The 24,353-nt window shown below is 40.7% G+C and overlaps 1 protein-coding gene across 5 annotated transcripts in view; it reads left to right on the top strand.

The window, feature by feature from the left end:
• The window catches only part of LOC129703308 (transcription factor Dp-2-like), a 180,466-nt gene that overhangs the window by 151,529 nt on the left and 4,584 nt on the right, over nucleotides 1-24,353 (top strand). For all 5 annotated transcript variants that reach the window (XM_055645665.1, XM_055645666.1, XM_055645664.1 and 2 more), the window contains 3 exons: nucleotides 5,408-5,476; nucleotides 8,978-9,129; nucleotides 10,692-10,858. In XM_055645665.1, the coding sequence (XP_055501640.1) occupies nucleotides 5,408-5,476; nucleotides 8,978-9,129; nucleotides 10,692-10,858 (388 nt within the window). The remainder of the gene's footprint in view (nucleotides 1-5,407; nucleotides 5,477-8,977; nucleotides 9,130-10,691; nucleotides 10,859-24,353) is intronic.

Here is a 24,353-nt window from a genome sequence, read left to right as displayed (position 1 = left end):
ATTATGTTTCACAATATTTTATTTGTGAGCCTACATCCTGTAGTAACTTTTAATTAATGTTAGTGCTTTCAGTAGCAAACATTTTACAAGTAATATGAAGCTAATATATATTCCCCAAGAGTGGAGCTATCCTATAAACTACAATGATCTATAGAATGGTTTCATTTCAGTAAAGAATCATAGGATAATGTTTTTAATTTATATACACAGCATATTACCAAAGGGACAGTTCTGACTGAAGAAAGGTCCCGACCTTGAGCTTCGCCTATCCATACCCTCCACAGAGGCTGCCTAGACGCTGCTGTGTTACTCCAGCACTTTGAGTTTAGTTTAGTTGAGAGATACAGTGTGGAAACGAGCCCTTTGGCCCAGCGAGTCCACGCCGACCACCAATCACCCTTACACTAGTTCTAACAGACACATTAGGAACAATTTACAAACCTGCGAGTCTTTAGAATGTGGGAGGAAACCGGAACACCCAGAAGAAGACCCATGCGGTAATAGGAAGAACGTACAAACTCCATGCAGACAGCACCCGTAGTCAGGATCGAACCCAGGTCTCTGGCGCAGTAACTTTATCACTGCGCCACTCTTCTGCCCATTATTTTGCACAATATTCCAGCCTCTGCAATTCCTTGTGTCTCCATATGTACCAACAGTCCAAGTTTCTTGTATATTATTTACTTTATCCACATTTGTGAATAACAATCTTTATGAAACTGTCTCAGTATATATGCACGTTATTTTCTCGTAACCAGGTCAATCAGAACCTGTAACGTTATTGTAACATCCGCTCTGAACTGTTCTGTCGAGACTGCAATGCATACTTCAGAGCTAATCCATCAGATTATTTTTGGTAACTTGATTGCTTTCTGGGATGAGGGTCTGTTGTACAAGGCTACAGCTGAGTAAATTTGGTTCATGTTTGCTGGGGTTTCCGAATTCTAAGAAGAGATTGATAGGATAGCTGCTGTAGAATCTGGAGCCAAGAAGAGGCAGTCAGTAGACTGTGGATACATTTCTTCACTGTGAAGATTGTAAAGGTGTAGAATTCTCTACCTCAGTCCCTCATTACCTGAATGAGCAACACGGTGGCGCAGCAATAAAGCTGCTTACACTACCAGAGACCCTTACAGCACCAGAGACCCTGACTCGATCTTGACTACGGGTGCTGTCTGTACGGAGTTTGTATATTCTTCCCAGTGACCTGTGTGTTGAATGTCAATGTGCCATTAGCTTTCTTCACTGCCTGCTGTACCTGCATGCTTACTTTCAGTAACTGATGAACCAGGACCCCCAGATTCCATTGTACTCCCCTTTTCCCAACTTGACACCATTTAGATAATAACCTGCCTTCCTGTTGTTGCCACCACAATGGATAACCTCACATTTATCCACATTAAACTGCATCCGCCATGCATCTGCCCACTCAACCAACCTGTCCAAGTCACCCTGCATCCTCATAGCATCCTCCTCACAGTTCACACTGCCACCCAGCTTTGTGTCATCTGCAAATTTGCTAATGTTACTTATAATCCCTTCATCCAAATCATTAATATATATTGTAAATAGCTGCAGTCCCAGCACCGAGCCTTACGGCTCACTAGTCACTGCCTGCCATTCTGAAAAGGACCCGTTAATTCATACCTTTTGTTTCCTGTCTGCCAACCAATTTTCTATCCATGTCAGCACCCCAATACCATGTGCTCTAATTTTGCCCACTAATCTCCTATGTGGGACCTTATCAAATGCCTTCTGAAAGTCCAGATATACCACATCCACTGGCTCTCCCTTGTCCATTATCCTGGTAACATTCTCAATAAATTCCAGAAGATTAGTCAAGCATGATTTCCCCTTTGTAAATCCATGCTGACTCGGACCGATCCTGCTACTGCAATCCAAATGTTGCACTTTCATCTTTTATTATTGACTCCAGCATCTTCCCCACCACCGATGTCACGCTTAACTTGCTTGTGAATAATTTATTTATTAAAACCCTACTAGCCAAACAGAAATGTTTTGGTCACCGAGACTGGAAAAGAACACAATCAGAGTGCAGCAAAAAGTGGAATACCTGTTTACGTCATGTATAGTAAAATCACGGCAGAAGACCTCAAGTGGCAGTGTTGCTTTTTAAATTGTGACTAAACAATTACAAATTTATGCTTCAAAACCTTCAGTGAGCGTAAAAGTTCATGGGAAATGTAAAACTTGGCTTTTCCTGCCAAGAGCTAGTTAATGTATTTCCAACCAAAATAGTTTACATAGAATATACAGCAAAGAAATAGGCCATTTGGTCAGCCAGGTTTCTCCTTTATTCTCACGAATCTCCTTCCATATTTAATTTTATCAGCAATAGGAATAAGGGGTAGGCCATTTAGGACTGAGATGAGGAAAAACCTTTTTGACCCAGAGAGTTGTGACTGTGGACTTCTCTGCCACAGAAGGCAGTGAAGGCCAATTTCACTAGATGTGTTCAAGAGAGTGTTATGGGCCTGTCCCACTTGGGCGACTACAGGAGACTATGCAGTCGCCACATGTTCACTGGTAGTTGCCGGGGACTCCTTCATGGTCGCGAGGAGTTGCCGCATTCAGGGAACTAGTCGCAGTCTCATTATGGTCACCGCAAATTTTTCAACATGGTGAAAAATTAGCGGCGACTTGAATGAAGCCGCCATGGAGAGTAGCGAGAATTCTCGTGCCGTAGGTGGGTCGCCAGGTGGTGCTAATGGGTTGCCAGGAGGTTGGAGGTTCTCGGAGGTTGTAGCCGGTGTTGACCGGTGAATTTCTTTGGTCAATGGTGGAAAAAAAAGGTAAGCAGCAGTAAACAGGGGAGAGGCAGAAGCATGACGCAGATCAGCATGATCACCTTGAATGTTAGAACAGACTTGAGGAACTGAGTGGCCTACTTCTGCACCTGTATTCTTGTACTCTGATTTCGTCGCTTCATTTCTTATTGTTTGATTATATAAATTTCCTCCAGTTTTGTTCCTCTCCACAAGAGGAAACACTCTTTTTATATCTATTCTGATTCATTTTATAATATGAAACTAGGTCACTGCTTAGCCTCTCTGAAGGAGTAAGTAGACCCACTGTTGTTGATCCTTACCTGAACTTTATATCCTATTTTCAAAAGTAGTACAGTATGCTGGTTCAATGCAAGTTTAGCATAACCTCCGCTTTTCAATTCCATCTCTCCAGAACTAGGCTGTATTATCTTTTTGATAATTAAAAATACATGTTAAAAATTGCTTCTGAAAACTAGTTCCAAATGTATTTCCTCAATTGTGTTTGTAATGGTACAAGCAGGATCAATGATGAAGAAAAATCACTTCAAGGTTACAAAGATACATTTTTTTTAAAAGTACAGTCAAATATGGTGATATATTTAGTAAGGCCTCATCTGCTCACGGGTCTGCACAAATACGGGCAGTAGCTGGTAGCAATGAGTCTCATGCCCTTCTGACCATCGAGATCTCCAGCCTGTGATGGCCGGTCTGGAGAACTCGAATGTCTTGGCTTTGAACTCCAGCTCCCGGTCCAAGGAGAAGTCCAGTGAGCTCAGTCGCAGCATGGACTTGTATACTCAATGAGAACGTATACTCAATGAGCCTTTTACTTGATCTATAAACAACAGTATTTTCCTCAGCGATGGGAACAGGGTTACTTATTGCATCAGAAACCTCTGGGAAGAAAAGTTTGTCTTTTACGTTTGCACACTATGTCCTTGCAGCTGCATGACCCATGACCTCATGTGAGGCCACCAGTTCTTCCAAGTGAGCCCAATTATTTTCCTAAACGCCTTATTGTTTTTGGAAGCAAGCCTGTTTGTTCAACATGGGAACTGTTAACAGACCACTGCATTTTAGCTGAAGAGCGTGCTTTAACCCTCGCATTGCAATATGGAGGTGAATATTAACTTCACCACATATTACTGCTGTTATAAAACTTACCCACTCACTTGTTACTTGTTAATATAATCCTGGGATTTCTCCACTAACAGCTTCATTGGAGTACCTTTATGGACTTCACAATGTTTCAAGAGAACTTCTCAAGGGAAATTGAAGATGGACATTAATAATCAAACAACACTTTTTGTGTAAAAATAAATAAATCAAAGAATTAGACATTACTATGAGTAGGGATTGCACAGTTTTTTTCTTGCAGCAATATCTATCCTCCCTTGTCTCATGCCCATTATAGATAAAGGAGAATCTTACATGTGTTTACCAGACCACGACCAAAAAATCTTCTTGCAAGCAGCTAATCTTATTTTGGACACCACTTTGCAGGTGTCTTTCAGAACACAATTTTTTTAAACCACTCATTTTTAAAAGCTAACTTCAGGGTGTTTTGAAATGAACCCTTCTCAGATATGTAACCACGCAGTGTGAAACAAAATGCTACCGGATGCTTCAAATATTTGACTTTATGTTTTTAATGACAGCATATTTTGACATTCAGATGAGGTAATAAAGTTTTGTCTTTATCTGTATTTTTTAATGCACATGCATAGACATGTTTACCATCTTGTGAAAGATGAACATTGCATGCTAGTAACTACCAGAAACATTGAAATGGATTGCTGGAGACTTGGTATTTTTGGAGCCTCTTTTTTTGCAGTCCAGTTTACTGGATTATGAGCTGGGTTTTATCTACTTGAGAAGGATGCCCTCTAAGTAGCCTCCTTGTATGGAAGAACAAAAGACTATAAATACTGGAAATCTGGAGGAAGAAAAAGTAAATGCTGGAAATACTCAGCTGGACAGTAGTATTTGGGGAGAAACAAAGAAAGTTGATAATTCAAATCAAAGGCTTTTTGTTGGAATGTTCTAATAAAATCCCATCAATTTAAAACATTACCTCTGTGTCCTGTCACTAGGAGGTGAAGATTCCTTGTTTAAAAAATAACAGTCTGAAAAAGGGTCCAACTTGAAACGTCAGCTATCCGTGTTGTCCAAAGATGCTGCCTGAGCCGCTCAAGTTACTCCAGTACTTTGTGTCTTGCCTCTATTTCTATCTGCTTAGATGCCCTTTTTCACACATTTAGTTTCTCTTGTTTCTAACTCTGGCACTGCAAGGTTAAGTGACATCACATTGATGAACTGCAGATGCTGGTTTAAACCAAAGATAGACATATAAAGCTGGAGTAACTCAGCGGGCTAGGCAGCATCTCTGGAGAAAATGAATAGATGACGTTTCAGGTAGTTTTAGGCAGTTCTGAGCTTCCTGGAACAATTGGAAGTGGCCAGAGCCATTTAATTGATAATATCAGGGTCTAATCCAAAGGGACATTTACTCTATCAGTTTGGAAATGATCCAACATAAGGCTCACGATGGTGGCTAAGTGTTTTCAAATCCAGGTGCCTGCTGCATTTTGTGCTAATGGCAACTCTCTCATTTTTAGGTGGAGAAACAAAGGCGAATAGAACGAATCAAACAAAAGAAGGCTCAACTAGAAGAATTGATTCTGCAGGTAATAAATACGTGTTCATAGAAAATCTGCTCAGATGTGGGCCTGAATAAATGCATCAACGTTGCTTGTGTTTGTATTTCAAGTGCAATTAAGCTTTTGAACCCTTCAGTCAGATCAAACATAAAGAAGGTAAATTAATGTGGACAGGTTGTTGAGAATAGTTATGTATCATATGAAGCTAATCTTACTGGAATAATTCATGAACGCGGAAGAAAAATTACAAAGACATGGCAATTGTCAGGCAGAAGAGCTATGTATATCAAAGCTCTTTGTGGCCTTTTAAAAATAGGATTACAATTTATCTATAGATAGAAAAATCCAGTAATTCACCCACATTGAAACTATGAAGATTGTAATTTCTTATGTTTATATTCCCTTAGCCCGTTTGCCAAATTTATTAATTATATTCTTAACACTGCATAGCATGTTCTTTGGCTGAGAGTACAGGCTTATGTCAATGTTACTTTTGGGCCATCTTTGAGAAAATGTTCCAAAAATACAAATTATGTCTTCAACTACTTAATCATTTCCATTTTCATTCCCACAGTACAGCATGCTTTCACTCATAACTTTCTCCAGATGTACTTCTGCAATTTCAAACACGCTGTATTGTGTGGAATTCAAAAACAAAACATACACCCTGCTAAAAAACAAATCAGTTTATTACCTCTACTAATATTTTACATTGACAGCTTGTCATTATTCTCCCTGCTGTACCTTAGTGAAATGTTGGAGAATATTTCCTGTGTTAAAGGTGCTGTGTATCGTGGAGAACACGGACACTGCAGTTAGCACTGCTGCCTCAAGGCTCCAGGGATTGAGATCCTACCCTGATCTCAATGCAGTTTGCTTGGAATTTGCTTCTTCTCCCAGTAACTATGTGGGATTCATAAAACCATACAGCACAAGAACAAGCCCTTCGGCCCAAAATGTCTGTGCCAAACATAATTCCAAGATCAACTCTAATCTGCCTGCACATAATCCAATTTCCAGCATATCCATATGCCTGTCCAAACGTCTCTTAAGTGCCATTATTGTATCTGTCTCTACCACCATACCTGGCAGCGCATTCCAGGCACTCACCACCATCTGCGTAAAAAAAAACTTGCCCCTCAGGTCTCCTTTCAACTTTGCCCCTCTCACCTTAAAGCTATGCTCTCCAGTATTTAATTTTTTCACCCTGGGGAGAAAAAGGTTCTGAGTACCTCGGGGTACTCTGGTTTCCTCCCACATCACCTGGTCTGGTAGGCAAATTGGCTGCTGTAAATGACCCCTAGTGTAGATATGTGGCAAACAAATGAAGGAGGATTTGGGGAAGGGAGCAAGTTGCTGGGTTCCAGGGAACATGATAAAACTGGGAATGGGACTGATGGGAGTGCTCAGTTTGCAGCTTTGTGGGATTCGATTGGCCAAATGGCATGCTCCTGTGTTTGAATAATAAATATTTAAATTCTACTGCTGTATTTTCTAACAAAGCAATTTGCACAGTTCAGGTAACTTTTTTTTTAATCATCGAAATGCAATGCCTGGTTTCTAGTTACTGCCCACTCGCTGGTCCATTTTACAGCCATTGCAAATCATGACAGCCAAACAGAGCTTTAACTTATCTCAAGATACAAGAGACTGCAGATGCTGGAAGCTTGAATGTAAAACAAACTGTCAGAAGAGCTCATTGGGTCAGGCAACATCTGTGGAGGGAAATAGGCAGATGCCATTCTGGGGCAGGACACCTCTCCATTCTGAAGAGGGTCCCAACCTGAAACTTTGCCTGTCCATTTCTCTCCTCAGATGCAGCCTGGCCCACTATGTTTCTCCAGGAGTTTGTTTTTAACCTTAGCTTCTTTACCAGCCTATTATTTTTCAGCCAGTCAACTATTGCAGAATAATAAAAACTTGACAACAGCTTTCCCTACATTGCTTTGTAATGCATTACAGCAATAACTGGCTGATAGGTGAACTGACCGCTGTGATTTACATCTAATTTACGTGTGGGGTAAGGAAGTTGTGAAGGGTGGGGAGGGGTGTTGCAGTATTAATGGACATGTGAGATAACAGGTTACAAGGAAATAAAAGAAAGAATGGAATGGTCTTAGAGTTGATATAGACTCAATGGGACGAATGGATTTCTTTGCCACTTGGGAAAAATAGATAGAACATGATTGAAAATGTACTTGCATGTGATATCTCTCTCATTTGTTTAATCAACAAATATTGGATAAAGTCAATGCTTTATCCAATATTTGTATAAATATTGGATAAAGTCAATGCCGTAACTTGGTTTAATGTTTTAAAGAGTCTTAGTTTAAAAGAGATGAGCAATGACTGCCACTTCTCACAGGGAACTGCACATTGAGAACTCAGCCAGTTAGACCTATTATTGAAAGAGGGGGGGGGTAAATAAATATCTTCAAATTGAGCATTACAATGGGGACACAACACTGAAGGAGGAGACAAACTGCTGGAGCAACTGTGTATGGGATGTCGAGTTAAATTTATTGTCATATGCAGAAGTACAATGCGGTCGGTACGGGTAAATGAAATTCTTCCATGCAGCTGCAACACAGGCATATAGACTGGGACATCACACAAAAACATCACACAGGCAAAATAAAAAGGCTGGGGGGAAAAAAACAAGACATTAGTGCAAAACAAAATTAGAAAACATGGTCCATAGTGTTCTGTTGCTGAGGTAGGGTTAGGGTGGTGCAGATTAACGTTGCACAATGCAATTGAAGTGTCTCGACCCGAAGCTCCCATTCTCATTATCCCTCCATAGTTCTGAGTTCCTCCAGCAGTTTTTCACATGGAGCATAATTGGATCATAGCATTTTTTTCCGAGGAAATGACAAAACGAACCTAAGCATGTTTTATTTGACCATTGAATATAACTTTGAACACAAGAAGATGTGAACCAAGTCGGAGAGCAAACCAATAACCTGAAATATCATGCATCACTCTGGAAGACGTTTTTGACTTTTGTTAGATATTTCTGTTGCTTCACCAAGCAGAAAAAAAAGTAATCTCTTGATGGGGTAATAAGATAACAGGTTTCAAGTTTAAAACAACCGGATAAAAAAATATTGTTTAATCAATCTTTCTTGCACAATCTTAATTTATTCAGATATCAACCAATGAAGTCATAAAAAGTGGATGGTGGAATATCAAAGTCCTTGCACAAAGCAGTATTAATTGATTGGATGCATAATGAATCATTAATTTCCAGTATAGTTCTAATTAGTGCTATTCAAACATCAGCATGTGAATGTTCACTGGGATTTCTTTGTATTTGCACAATTGTTCAACCACACTCATTCCTCCCTTCCCTTTTAGAATTATCACAATAATTATTTTGTGCATTTTCCCTTTGATTTATTTTTTTGCTTTTAATCTTTTCCTATTGATATTCTAAGCTCTAATTTTGAATTTCAAGATGAAGCTCTATCTTGTTTTTCATTTGTTTCTAGTCTGCGGTTAAAACTCTTCCCTTTTTCCTATTAAAAGCAAATAGCATTCAAAAATCTGGTACAGAGGAACAAACAATTGGAACAACAGACACAGAGTCCCCCTGCACCAAATTCTACTATTCAGTTGCCTTTCATCATAGTCAACACCAGCAAAAGGACTGTCATCGACTGCAGCATCTCCAGTGATAAGTGAGTGCTGAGCAACATGAGGGACATTAACATTGTGTTGATTTTAACCAAAATACTTAGTGTACTTGTTTTTCTTAACTTTGCTTACATGCCACATTATTGTGGTACATTTTTGCCAGAAGTTTGTGGCAGGATCGTGGATTGCCTGTGTATGTCTCATGAGACATAGTTCAGTTCCCTTAATTCAGAATGTCACTCCAAAACTGGGTAGATTAAAAAAGGAAGAAGATTCTGTGGGCATTGATCTTATCATTTCATTACGACTGCAGTAATGTCCAAAATTACACTGTCCCTCTTCAGTGTGATGATGACATGTGCTACACTCGAAAGTCTTGATTGGCCAAGTAGCATCTCTTCCATTTGAAAATAATTCCTATCAGAATCCACTTTGAAAGGAAAATATAACTATAGAGGTGGAAGGTAAATGTAACAAAATCTTTAAAAATCGGTTCTTTTCATAAGATGGAATAGTTGGGTTCAAAATAATAAAATCAAAGAGAATGGGGTGAGAAGACAAGGCACACAAAAGAAAGTGCTTAAAGCATTTATGTAAAAATTATATTTCAGATGTATCTGCTTCATTTTATCTTTAAAAATTAAATTGCTTCGCATTTTTGATTATTGATCTGACATGCCTCGCTGCATGATGCTGAACACTACAAACAAAATGTAACTCTGCCATTATGAAACTTCCTTGAAATTAAGTCAACGTAATGGTTGCCATGACTACCTACTCGTTCTGGTGCTCTGTTAAGGTGTTGAGTAATCCTTGATAGAATTGCTTTAAACTTAATAACCAGATGTTGTCAAGATATCCAAGGTTGATTAGTTTACAGCTAAAATGGTCGATATAAATAGCAACAACATGGACAGAAAAAGATCCACTACTCCACCCATGCTTCCTGGAGCATCATGATGAGTTATCTCACACTTCTGCCTGGGGAGCTTTCATCCCAAGCAACCCAGCTTTTAAAGCTCCTGGAGAGATACAGTGAAGAACTGTAAGAAAATTCCTCTCAAACTCTTCAGTGATTAAAACCAGTACAATTAATATATTAACTGGGCAGAACAGTGGCACAGCTGGTAGAGCTGCTGCCTCACAGCGCCAGAGACCCAGATTCGATCCTGACCTCTGGTACTGTCTATGTGGACTTTGCACGTTCTCCCTGTGACCATGTGGGTTTCCTCCGGGTGCTCCGGTTTCAGCCCACATCCCAAAGACATGCAGGTTTGTAGGTTAAATTAGCCTCTGTAAATTTCCCCTATTGTGTCAGGAATGGATGACAAAGTGGGAGAACAGAAATAGTTTGAAGGTGTGATCTATGGTCAGATTAGGCTCAGTGGGCTGAAGAGCCTGTTTTCATTCTGTATCTCTAAACTAAACTAAACAATACGTTGTACCTGGTAATCCACTTGCCTTCTAAGACTAAAGGCAAATTTCAATCCAATTTGATCTTTGATATTATCTTACATGAGAAAAGACAATTGTTAATGTAAATTGAACTGTTGTGAATTTGTAGCTTCACATTTTGTGTTTAATTACATTTTGCAAATTATCTCAGGTTTGAATATCTATTCAACTTTGACAACACGTTTGAGATTCACGACGATATTGAAGTCCTGAAACGTATGGGGATGTCCTTTGGCTTGGAATCTGGCAAATGTACTCCAGAAAATTTAAAAACTGCAAACTCATTGGTGCCAAAAGTTTTGCAGCCCTATGTTGCAGGTTAGTAACGGCAAGGAACGATTTTAATCCATTCCGCTGTTTATGATATTCCTTGTAGAACCTTCATAAGAACTAAGAAAGACAGAAAATGCTGGAGTAACACAGCAGGAAATCTGCCTCTGGAGAGAAGGAATGGGTGATGTTTTGGGTTGAGTTCCTTCTTCAGATTTCATCAGAACTGCCCTAGTGCATAGCTTGGGTGACTAAGAAAAACAACAGATCGTTTTTATATCAATTTAGTACTGTTTGAGTAACCACATTGTTATTTTGCACTTTTACCACATTTTCACCAAAAATATTTGAATTTGGATACAAAATATTAATGTACCAATCCACCGCCACACTGTCGTATAACTAGGTGGGATCACACTTATTAGAGTGTCATACAGCATAGACTCAACAGATGTCGCTCCTCACAATCCACCTTGCTTACTAAGGTTTAGTGATCTTTCCCTATTTTCCGACGTTGGGGGGGGGGGTCCAGAACCAAGGGTCACCGTTTAAGATTAAGGGGTAGGCGCTTTTAGAACTAAGATGAGGAAGAACTTTTTCACACAGTTCTGAATTTGTGGAATTCTCTGCCACAGAAAGCAGTGGAGGCCGATTCACTGGTTGCATTCAAAAGAGAGTTAGATAGAGCTCTTAGAGCTAGTGGAATCGAGGGATATGGGGAGAAGGCAGGAACGGGGTACTGATTGTGGATCATCAGCCATGATGCTGGATCAAAGGGCCGAATAACCATATAACATATAACAATTACAGCACGGAAACAGGCCATCTAGTCCGTGCCGAACACATAATCTCCCCTAGTCCCATATACCTGCGCTCAGACCATAACCCTCCATTCCCTTCCCATCCATATAACTATCCAATTTATTTTTAAATGATAAAAACGAACCTGCCTCCACCACCTTCACTGGAAGCTCATTCCACACAGCTACCACTCTCTGAGTAAAGAAGTTTCCCCTCATATTACCCCTAAACTTCAGTCCCTTAATTCTCAAGTCATGTCCCCTTGTTTGAATCTTCCCTACTCTCAGTGAGAAAAGCTTTTCCACGTCAACTCTGTCTATCCCTCTCATCATTTTAAAAACCTCTATCAAGTCCCCCCTTAACCTTCTGCGCTCCAAAGAATAAAGACCTAACTTGTTCAACCTAGGCCTCAATAGGCCAATGGCCTATTCCTGCACCAATCATCTATTTATTTCCTGTCAATTTTGTTCGCTAGTGCTGGCAAAATGCCGTGATCTTTTACTACGTTAAATGCACGTGGTTACAGGTTTCTTAGATGGAAATTAAAATTCCCCTTTTTATCTCATCCTCAGGGTTTAGTGTTTATAAATAAAATTCCAGAAAGGGAGAATCTTTCCAACACATATGGATTATTACCGACCTCCCAATCTGCCAGTAGATACTGTTGATAAACAGTCACTAATAAATAGTTCATCATAGAAAGACAAAACTGAACTAAAATGGCACCTCCTGTTATGAATGTATTTTTCACTAATGGAAGAATGAACTTTTCAATCGGAATCTTCAACATGAAACAGATCCTGGAATTGCTTAAATCCCTTCTTGAAATGGAAAGAAAATCAGGCTTTTTTACTAGGTGTAATCTCGCCCCCTGATTACAAAAAATCTAGTAATCATATAAACAGCAGATAGTGTAAATAATGTCGTAATAGGTAAGTAAAATCTAAAATAAAACCTGTTTTTCATGTGGTATTAGGGTGCCTAATTGACCTTCCTTTGCTAATTGATTAGTCCAGCCTACTCGAAAATGTCCTTTTTGCAAATCTAACACCCACATATAGTCTTGTATAACATTCCCTATTTATACAGGAAGATGCGGCTTAATTTGTCTTTCCATTGGCCCAGATTTTGCAGTAAAATCATTGAGGTGCTATTAGACACCATCATTAGAAAATAATAAAACACTTTCAGCGATTTACCTGCACCTGAGCGATTTAATCAAGAAATTGTTATGTTGAACCACTGTCTCATTGTCTCTTCATTCAAATACATTGAATAAGTACAGTTATCCTGCATAGCCATTAGATAGCCACTAATCCTGCAAAACAAGATGTTACTCCAGTCCCACTAATATAATGGTTGTTATCTACCCCTGAAATGGTCCAGCAAGTCTTTCAGTAAGGACATTAACATTGCCAGAATCGCCTACATATATCTGTAAATAATTTCTTCAGAAGTTGATACCAAACCACACAGTGGTACGTGGGTGACCTGCTGGCTCACGGCGCCAAAGACCCAGGTTTGATCCTGACCTCAGGTTCTGCCTGTGGGGAGTTTGCACATTCTTCCTGTGACCGCCTGGGTTTCCTCCGGGTGCTCCGGTTTCCTCCCACGTCCCAAAAACGTGCGGGTTTATAGGTTTCATTACCCCTAGCGTGTGAGGAATGGATGAGAAAGTGGGATAGCATGGAACTAACGTGAATGGGTGATCGATGGTGGGCTGAAGGACCTGTTTGCATGCCGTATCTTTCAGTCAATCAATTTCTCTGATTGTGCAGATTAACTTTCACCTGTGAAGTCTCATTCTTTCACATTTTAATGACATTTAGATTTTAAAATAACTTTTTGAAATTTCTGCCCTCAATCTTAATCCTTAACTCTCTCTTTGTGTTCATTACATAATTTGACATTGAATTTGCAATTTAAGATTGCATTATTTTCTTTTCCCCTGTTCTGAGGAAGAGTCTTTGCCCTGGAACGTTAACTTTGTTTCTCTTTGCACAGATGCTGTGTTTCCAACATTTCCTTTTATTACTGAATAGTGTATTGCAAAATCCAGGCCCAAATTAGCTGTTTGTCTCCTCAGTTGTTTCAAATGGAGACGACTTTAAATGATAAGCTGATACAAGAGGCTCATAGAGAATTAACTCTGCACTGGATGTTATGAGATCCAAGAGAAAAAAATAAATTGTTGCAATGAAACCTTACACCATTTTAGTGGTTCAAAACCCTCTGCAACCAACAAAATTATTTTTAGTCGGCATTTGCCTTCATTGTGAAGTATGTTTGTAGTAACAAGCTTACATGAACAGCCGTTGAATAGTGAACAGATAATCAAGGTTGATCAAGATATTTGTCCAAAATACTAGAGGAATATTAGACTCGTGATCTTTAGAAATACTCTTAATTTATAGCACTGTGGTGCAGCTAATAGAACCACTGCCTCACAATGCTGGAGATTCTTGATTAGTACGGATGTCCGGAGTTATGGGGAGAAGGCGGTTGAAAGGGAAAGATAGAGCAGCCATGATTAAATGGCGGAGTAGATTTGATGGGCTGAATGGCCTATTTCTACTCCTATAACCTATGAACTTATTACCCCAGTTCAATCTTAGCCTCGAGTTCTTCCTAAGAACACTTGGGTCTCCCCTCACATACCTTAGATGTGCGAGTTGGTGGGCTATATGGTCACTTTAAATTGTTTAGTTTAGAGATAGAGTGAAGTAATGGACCATTTGACCCACTGAGTCCACAGTGATCATCGGTCACCTGTTCACACTAGTTCTATGTTTATCCCACTTTCATAACCTACACACTGGGGGAAGACATTTACAGAAGCCAATTAACTCTTTATAAAGTGTGAAGAAACCGGAGCAGTCGGAGGAAACTCACACTATCACAGGGAGAACAAAACAAACTCCGCACAGCTAGAACCTGTAGTCCCTATCTTTGTGAGGCAGCAGCCCTACGGCTGCACTTTGTATGCTGGGTCTCTGAAAAGTACTACTATGCTTATTGGAGAGAATTTCTAGTTACCTTGAGTTCTGTACAACAAACTGCCCAAATTGGAAAATAGCATTTTAAGAAAATCTAATAATTGACCAGCTATTAAAGTAATTGTTCTCACTTTTCCTAAAAGGACAGAAACTGAAGATACAGCAGAAATAAATGTTGTTACGACACTCGGCTTCAATAGGCATATTCCTTTTCCAGATCGCATCACTGTTTGTGTGAATGCTCTTTTTAAACTTGTCTGGCTTATCAGTGCACTGTGGCAATTATTTTCACTTGAATTCCGATTGCATCCTGTTTATTGCCTTTTGAACTGGCTTGCAATTTGTCTGATTAACCCCTCCCTAACCCGACACCCTTTCCCTCATGGGCCACTGCTGAAACACAGTATTCCTGATTCTTGTGTTTCGACTAGTGAGAGGATGCGTAATTATCTTTGCCGTTCTTATGTACCAACCTTCACAGTTAGATTATACTGTTAACATTGCATGTTTTCAACTCAAAATTTTTTTTTTTTTTGGAGGGTAGCGGTTAATGAGTCTCTGAGTATGTAATTGCAAGCAAGTTAAAGGAAATACTAGGAGATTCAAAGGTTTGTTGAAAACCCCTTTGTTCCATTAAGGTAGGGGGTCGTGAAAGAGAGAATATTTAGTTCCAGCAGCTCGACTGGTTGTCATAGCAACACTTACCAACCCATTCCCAATTGACATTCAGAGAACATTCTTTAAGGTTCTGTTCTTTTCTGAATTTATTATTTTATTCGGTGCGATCCACAAGCTAATGGATTCCGTTTTTTGCTTCGTGTTTTTGTATGGTCAAATTCGTGAAGCTGTTTTAAAAGATCTGTGAAAGAGAAACAGCATAACCACAGAAAAGATAAATGTTTTAGGATGAGTTGATGGGCCATACATATCTGGCATTAACATGAAAGGCTTTATGCATTTTGTTATCAAGACTACAGGTTAATTAGGATTTGGAATAGTTTGCAAGAAACTGAGCAAGATCTGTTACAAGGGTAAAACCATCAGGTACCAGCTTAATATGACAGAACTGTTTCTCATAGAAACAGCTGAATAGAGTGGAAAGGTTAGTGTTCTAAATTCATCCCTTTTATGATGCGGGGTGGATTCGGAGCATGCCGACGTTGTCTAAATCATTCAGCTGCCTATATGCAAAGTGACGGAACTGTATTTATCACAGATTTTTCCAGTGTTGCCATTGAGCCCATCAGGGTAGTCAACCTCACTTGTTCCTCTCCAGCTATCTAGATCTTTCTTCCATTCCTTTTTAAAATTATTGTTAAATCCTCTCGTGCCCCCCCCCCCTCCCCCCTTCATGATTTGTACAGAAACCACTTTGTTGAAAAAGTATCTTCAGAAGCCACCCCCAACAAATCTGAAGAAGGGTTTCGACCCGAAACGTTGTCTATTTCCTTCACTCCATAGATGCTGCCTCCCCCACTGAGCTTCTCCAGCATTTTTGTCTACCCACCAAATTAAATGTCCTTCCTCATCTTATTCCCAAATTCTTTGGCAAAGAAAAGAAATATGATTATTGGCAATCTGTAATAAAAGGAAAGGCTACTGCAAATACTCAGAAGGTCAGGCAGCATCTGCAGAGATAGAAATAGAGTTAATGTTTCAGATAGATCCCATCAGGATTTGAAATGCCAAATTTTACCCCTATCCATAGATGTGAGCTGATGTGCGACTATTTTCGGCACTCTCTTTTTACCCCAGATCTCTTGGTTCCCATTGCATCAAAAAATCCAATGCTTTCTTTATTGGATACCAATCTTTGGTGTTTAAAATTTAGAAGATTTACAATTGTCTAAGTAAATAGTTTCCTACCCTCATTCCTAACGGACCAATCATTTATCATGACAGAGAAAACAGCTTAGTTATCTGCCCTCAAATCCTTTTTAAAAACCTAAAATATGTCTAGAACGTAGAATATAGGTAAGTACAGCACAGGAACATGACTTCAACATGGTACCAAATTAAACTTAAATTCAACTGTCTGCATGTGGGACCCATTCATGTATCTGTGTAAATGCCTCTTAAACATTGCTATTGTATCTGCCTTTACCACGTCCCTTGGCAGTTCCATCTAGACACCTACCATTTCCTGTGTCGTCTCTCAAATCTGCTTTAAATTTCCTCTTTTAAAGCTTTGTCCTCTGGCATTTGAAATTTTCATCCTGGGAAAAAAACTCTGACCAACTAACTTATCTGTGCCTCACATCATTTTATATTGTTCTATCAGCTCGTCTCTAAGCCTCCGATGCTCCAGAGAAAACGATCCAAGTTTTTTCCCAAACTTTTGTCATAGCTAATTCACTCCATTCCAGGCAACATTCTGAACAATTGCCTTTTTGGCCTCTCCGAAGCTTCCACATTCTGCCTATAGTGTGGTGACCAGAACTGAACCCAATACTCCAAATGTGGTCTAACCAATGTTTTACACAACTGTAATATGACTTCCCAACTCTTATTTTCAATGCCCCAACTGCTGAAGGCAAACACACCATACATCTTCTATCCACTTCCAGGATCTGTAGGTTTGCTTCTTAAAACATAGAATAGAGCGATACAAGAAAAGGCCCTTCAGCACACAATGTCTGTGCCAAACTTGATACCAAGATCATCTCGTATCTACTTGCACATATTCCAGATCCCTCCATTTCCTGCACATCCAATGACTCAATGCTAGTTTATTGTCGTATGATCGTCACAGTGAAATTCTTTGCTTTTAGATACAATCCTGTAACATCATACAGCAGACCTCACCTGGGCAGTGCACAAGGGGTCGCCAAGTTTCATGTTCAATATATCTATCCAAATTATGTGGCACTCCTATATGTCACTGTCGTATCTGCATCAACCACCACCCACGGCAGTGCATTCCAGGCACTCACCACTCTCTGTGTAATAAAGTTGCTGCACATCTCCCTTTAAATGTTGCCCCTCTCACCTTTAAGCTATGCCCTTTTGTACATTATTTTTCCATCCTGGGTAAGGTTTCTAGCTGTCTACCTATCTATGCCTCTCATAATTTTATATACCTCTGGCATTCCAGAGAAAACAATCCAAGTCTGTCCAGCCCCTCCCTGTAGCTAAAACTCCAATCTAGGCATTATTCTGATCAACCTCCTCTCCAACCTTTCCAAAGCCTCCACATCTTTCTGTAATCGGGCGAGCAGAACTGCACGCAATGCTCCAAATGTGGCCGAACCAAACTCCGATAAAAGCTGCATCATAACTTCCTAATTCTTAAACTCAATGCTCTGACGTAAGAAAGTAACCATACCAAATTCCTGTCACTCCATCTAAGACAGACACAGAAAATTGGAGTCCAAAAATCTAGAGAAAAGGAATAGGCAACGTTTCGGGTCGAGACCCTTCTTCAGAGTCGGGGGAGAGGATCGTGCCATTAATTATATATATTTCCCCTTTCATTTGACCTCCCAAAGTGCAACATCTAACACTTACTCAGATTAAACTCCATCTGCCATTTCTCTGCCCGTTTCTGTAGCTGATCCATATCCGACAGTATACTTTGACATATTTTCTTACAGTCTGCGAACCCAGCAATCTTGGTGTCATCTGCAAACTTACTAACTGACCTGTCTCTGTTTGTGCAAGTCATTATTATACAATGCCCTCCATAATGTTTAGGACAAAGACGCATTTATTTTCCTCTGTACTCCACAATTTGAGATTTGTAATAGAAAAAAATCTCAAGTGGTTAAAGTGCACCGTGTCAGATTTTAATAAAGGCCATTTTTATACATTTTGGTTTCACCATGTAGAAATTACAGCAGTGTTTACACATAGTCATGTAAATGAAAGTAGTCATGTTTAGTATTTTGTCGCATATCCTTTGCATGCAATGACTGCTTGAAGTCTGCGATTCATGGATATCACCAGTTGCTGTGTGTCTTCTCTGGTGATGCTCTGCCAGGCCTGTATTGCAGCCATCTTTAGCTTATACTTGTTTTGGGGACAAGTCCCCTTCAGTTTCATATAAAAGGCATGCTCAATTGGGTTCAAACCGGGTGATTGACTTGGCTACTAAAGAATTGACAATTTTTTAGCTTTGAAAAACTCCTTTGTTGCTTTAGCAGTATGTTTGGGATCATTGTCTTGCTGTAGAATGAACCACCGGCCCATTAGTTTTGAGGCATTTGATTGAACTTGAGCAGATAGGATGTGTCCATACACTTCAGAATTCATTATGTTACTACCATCCGCAGTTGTATCATCAATGAAGATAAGTGAGCCAGTACCTTAAGCAGCCATACATGCTCAGGCCATAACACCCCCATCACCGTGTTTCACAGATAGTGTGGTATGCTTTGGATCTTGGGCAGTTCCTTCTCTCCTTCATACTTTGCTCTTGCCATCACTCTGATATAAGTTAATCTTCGTCTCATCTGTCCACAAGACCTTTTTCCAGAACTGGGGTTGCTCTTTTAAGTACTTCTTGGCAAACTATAACCTGGCCATCCTATTTTTGCAGCTAACCAGTGGTTTGTATCTTGCAGTGTAGCCTCTGTATTTCTGTTCATGAAGTCTTCTGCGTGACATTGGTCATTGACAAATTCACACCTGACTCCTGAAGAGTGTTTCTGATCTGTCAGACAGGTGTTTAGGGATTTTTCTTTATTATAGAGAGAATTCTTCTGTCATCAGCTGTGGAGGTCTTTCTTGGCCTGCCAGTCCCTTTGCGATTAGTAAGCTCACCAGTGCTCTATTTCTTCTTAATGATGTTCCAAACAGTTGATTTTGGTAAGCCTGTTTGGCTGATGTCTCCAACAGTTTTATTCTTGTTTCTCAGTCTCATAATGGCTTCTTTGACTTTCATTGGCACAAATTTGGTCCTAATGTTGATAAACAGCAATAAAAGTTTCCAAAGGTGATGGAAAGACTCGAGGAAAGACTCAGTGCAGAGAGCTCTCTTACACCTGCATTAAGGAGGCAATTAAACATACCTGAGCAATTTCAAATGCCTGTGAAGCCATGTGTCCCAAACATTATGGTGCCCTGAAATGTATAAACACAGCTGTAATTTCTACATGGTGAAACCAAAATATACACTTTAATAAAATCCGACACGTGATTTTTTTCTATTACAAATCTTAAATTGTGGAGTACAGAGGCAAATAAATAAACTGTAATTGCAGTCCTTAAACCTGACTGAATCTGGTAAGTCTCATAACAGCCTCTACAAAGCCTTTCATGAAATAAGGTGCACAGAATTGTACCTGATTATAATGACATTTCCAATATGGTGAACATACCCTGACCTGCCACGTTTACTGAGGATGGCACATTTCATTAAAAAAGTTATTATTGTATGAATAAAATAAATAAAGTAAGAAGTAGTCATTTCTTATAGTCTGAAGAAGGTTCTCGACCTGAAACGTCACCCATTATTTCTCTCCAGAGATGCTGCCTGTTACTCCAGCATTTTGTATCTATCTAAGAAGTAGTAGTTCTCGCGCTCACCCCTGCTCTGCCATTCATCAAGATCAATGCTAATATTTCACCATGAGGCCACTTTCCTGCACTGACTCATTATCTCTGGATTCTCTTGAGAAGGCTCCCACCTGTGGTCTCTTGAAATTAGAAGAGGGAGATGTAATCTCTTTGAAACGTGCACAAATACATTTCTTCCTCTCTCTCAATCGTGAATGACTGATCCTTAGCTAGTGTACAGCCAATTCCAGAAATCTGTACCCAGACAAATATCCATCTGTATCAACCCAGCTGAACCCAGTAAAGAAATCCTGTAAAACCCTGTAAAATCCACTCCCCTTACTCACTCTAACCATTCCACCCCCCCCCCCCCCCCTGAGCGTACAGTCCTCCACTCACTGCAGCAACCCCAAAGATGTAAACAGCATAAAATCCTCCAACATTTTCGCCACCTCCAATGGGATCCCACTACTTCCCATCTCCACCCCTTTCTGCTTTGCGTAGAGACCGTTCCCTCCGAAACTCCCTAGTCAACTCGTCCCTTCCCACCGAAACCACCTCCTCCCCAGGTACTTTCCTCTGCAACCGCAGGAGATGCAACACCTGTCCTTTTACCTTCCTCCTTGACTCCATCCAAGGACCCAAAGAGTCTTTCCAGGTGAGGCAGAGGTTCACTTGCACCTCCTCCAACCTCATCTACTGTATCCGCTGTTCCAGGTGTCAACTTCTCTACGTCGGCTAGACCAAGCGCAGGCTCGGCGATCGTTTGGCTGAACACCTCCGCTCAGTCCGTCTTAACCTACCTGATCTCCCCGTGGCTCAGCACTTCAACTCCCCCTCCCTTTCCCAATCTGACCTTTCTATCCTGGGCCTCCTCCATTGTCAGAGTGAGGCCCAGCGCAAATAGGAGGGACAGCACCTCATATTACACTTGGTTAGTTTACACCCCAGCGGTATGAACATTGACTTCTCTAACTTCAGAAAGCCCTTGCTTTCTCTCTCCATCCCCTCCGTTCCCAGTTCTACATTCTATCTTTGTCCCTCCCCCTCCCCTGAAGAAGGGTCTCGACCCAAAATGTCACCCATTCCTTCTCTCCAGAGATGCTGCATGTCCCGCTGAGTTACTCCAGCATTTTGCATCTACCTGTAAAGAGATCCCCTTTTCTGTTAAACCCCAGAGATAAACAGGGTCTTCTTCATCTCCTCGTATCACACATACATACACACGCACACGCACACACACACGCACACTCTTAACACCCACACACACATTCTAACACACACTCTCGCGCACACTTGTACACACACACACGCCCACTCGCACACACGCACACTAATACCTGCACACTCTCCCACACATATACTAACACACACACACAAATGCCAAAACACCCATTATTAGCTATAGCATCATGCATCTATGTGAAAATGGTGTGTGTTGCAAGTTAATATAAAACAAACCTCAAGTTCTAGTTGACACAGAATTGCTGACAAAGCAAGGCTTCACCTTGTGTGATGGTTTTATTTCAGATGAGTGAGTCAATGTTTTAGTGAAGCTCTGATTCACCAGTCTGAGGGCACTTGTTGGAGGTTGCGGTTCAATTGTTCACTGCAGGACGTGAGTGGAAATCAGAGTGAATCATCGCTGCTGATTGTCTTGTTCTGTAGAGCTATCATAGTGTTGCCATAAGTGGCTTGTGAAATTATTGGCTCATGTTTTTTCTCGCAACTATTTATATAATAAAGTAAGTGACAGGTTGTATTGGCAGGGCATTAGGAGCAGGTAACCAAGTTTCTTGTCATATACTCAAGTACGGTGTACAGGTACAGTGAAAATCTTACTTGCAGCATCATCATAGGTACAAAGACAACACACAGAAAACTGTCAATTAGACATATATTGCACACAAATGCCACAAGGCAGTACAAAAATAAAGACTGCAAAACCACACGGCATTGGAAAACAAGGCCATGCTAGCACAGCGGTGATCTGAAGAAGGGTACCGACCCGAAATGTCACCTATCCATGGGGTCTGAGGAAGGGTTCTGACTGAAAAAGTCACCTATCTATGTCTCCAAAGAAGGGTCCTGACCCTAAACATCACCTATCCATCCATGGGTCTGTAGAAGGATCATCTATCCATGCTCTCTAGGATCTATCCATGCCCGCATTTTGTCTTTCCATGGTCGTGCAGCAGGTGGTCCGTGGCGTTCCATTGCCGATATAGGATTAGGGTTGTGCAGGTCGGTTCAAGAACCTGATGGATGTAGAAAAGTATCTGTTCCTGAGCCTGGAGGTGTGGGTCTTCAGTCTTTCTGCCCAACAGTAGCAGCAAGAAGATGGGTTTACCCCGATGGTGGGGATAGAGCCAGTGCCTCGTGTAGATGGTTTTACTTGTGGGGAGGGTCGAGCATCTTCTTGTATTCCTTGCGGCTCAGTGTCTCAGCAATTGCATTGTGGATATGTTTGCCAAAATATCTTCAGCATGTAGCTTAATTGATAACTGGGTATATTTGTGCCAGAAACTCAAGTGTTCTGTCAAAAAAGAGTTGAATTGCATTTTATATTGTAGATTGCATTTGTATTCAAGAAATACTGCAATTTTGAAGAAAGAGACCTGCTATCTTTCAGTATAGTTTAGTAATGATATATGTAATTTATAGGCAAATTGCCGTTCCTATTGAAGACTGATTTGAGCTGTCCAGGATTGGGAATATCATATTGTGCTTCTTCTCACTGTTTTCCCACCCACTTTCCTCAGCAAATGCACAAGGAGAGAGGCAGGTCTGGTGGGTTTATCCCATATTCTGGCAGTGATACTCTAACTTAGCTTGTGACCAAGCTGGTCACTGGTCACTCTGGCCCTAGTCACTCCATTCATCTTGCAACTTTGCTGAATTATCCAGACTTAGAATGTGGCCAATTCAACTCAATGAAAGATGCGCCAAGCAATGTTTTTCTCAGCGGCTTTTAATTTATATAGTGCATGGTATCGGATTTACCAATAGATGCGAGTTCTTGCCAAAGGAAAGAGCATAATATATTACAAGAGGCAAACATATGTTTTTGCTTATTCCCTTTGGATATCAGCAAATTGATAGGGGGTTTGATATTGAAACATAGAAAAGAATTAGGTGCAGGAGTAGTTTTGTCAGTTCATGTGGGCTTCGAGCCTGCACCGCCATTCAAGAGGACCGTGGCTGATCATCGAACTCAGTATCCCGTACCTGCCTTCTCTCCATACCCCCTGATCCCCTTAGCCACAAGGGCCACATCTAACTCCCTTCTTAAATATAGCCAATGAACTGGCCTCAACTACCCTCTGTGGCAGAGAGTTCCAGAGATTCACCACTCTCTGTGTGAAAAAAGTTCTTCTCATCTCGGTTTTAAAGGATTCCCCCCCACCAGCGATCCCCTTAAGTTTCCCCTTTATCCTTAAGATATCCTCTTGATATTGCAATTTATGTTGCATTATTTTTTAAAGATAAAGAATCTAACTCGTGAAATCTAAAACATCTCAGATATGTTTTGTAAGTTTAGCATGTGGGCAATTAGAGCCTTGTTTGCATTAAGAATCCAAGAGGAGAGCCCAATGTGCCCCTGAATCCAAGGCATTTTTGTTTAGTGGATACTTTTAGTTATGCAGCGTGGAGATGTGCCAATCAGCCCACTACTACCATGCTGATGAATGCGCACCCACCCATCTTCCAGGCTTCTATGCTTAGACCATGAGAGCTTATCTATACATTTCTTAAATGTTGCCAGTGCCTCTGCTTCCACCACTGTCGGGTTTAGTTTAGGGATACAGCGCAGAACCAGGTCCTTCAGTCCACTGGGTCCGCTCCAACCAGCGATCCCCATACATTAGCACTATCCAGCACGCTAGGGACAATTTTATAATCCTTATCAAAGCCAATTATAAGGACCTGTCCGTCTTTGGAATGTGGGAGCTCCCGGAGAAAACATACACGGTCACGGGGTGAATGTATAAACTCCGTACAGATGGTAGTCGTAGTCAGGATCGAACCCGGGTCTCCGATGCTGTACGGTAACAACTCTTATCGCTGCACCACCGTGCTGCCCTAAAGATTATATTGGCCATGTATTCCTGGTGTCAACCATACTCTGGGTGGGGGAAAAAGTCACCAAGTCCCGTCTAAATTTCTTACCCCTTACCCTAAATTCATGTCCTCTAGTTTTACCTCTCTCTAATAGTAGCAAATGTTTCCTGCAGTCCTGCAGTCTACAC

The sequence above is a fragment of the Leucoraja erinacea genome, chromosome 14 (assembly GCF_028641065.1).
Source record: "Leucoraja erinacea ecotype New England chromosome 14, Leri_hhj_1, whole genome shotgun sequence".
Taxonomy (NCBI): Eukaryota; Metazoa; Chordata; class Chondrichthyes; order Rajiformes; family Rajidae; genus Leucoraja; species Leucoraja erinaceus.
This window is presented reverse-complemented; position numbering and strand designations above follow the sequence as displayed.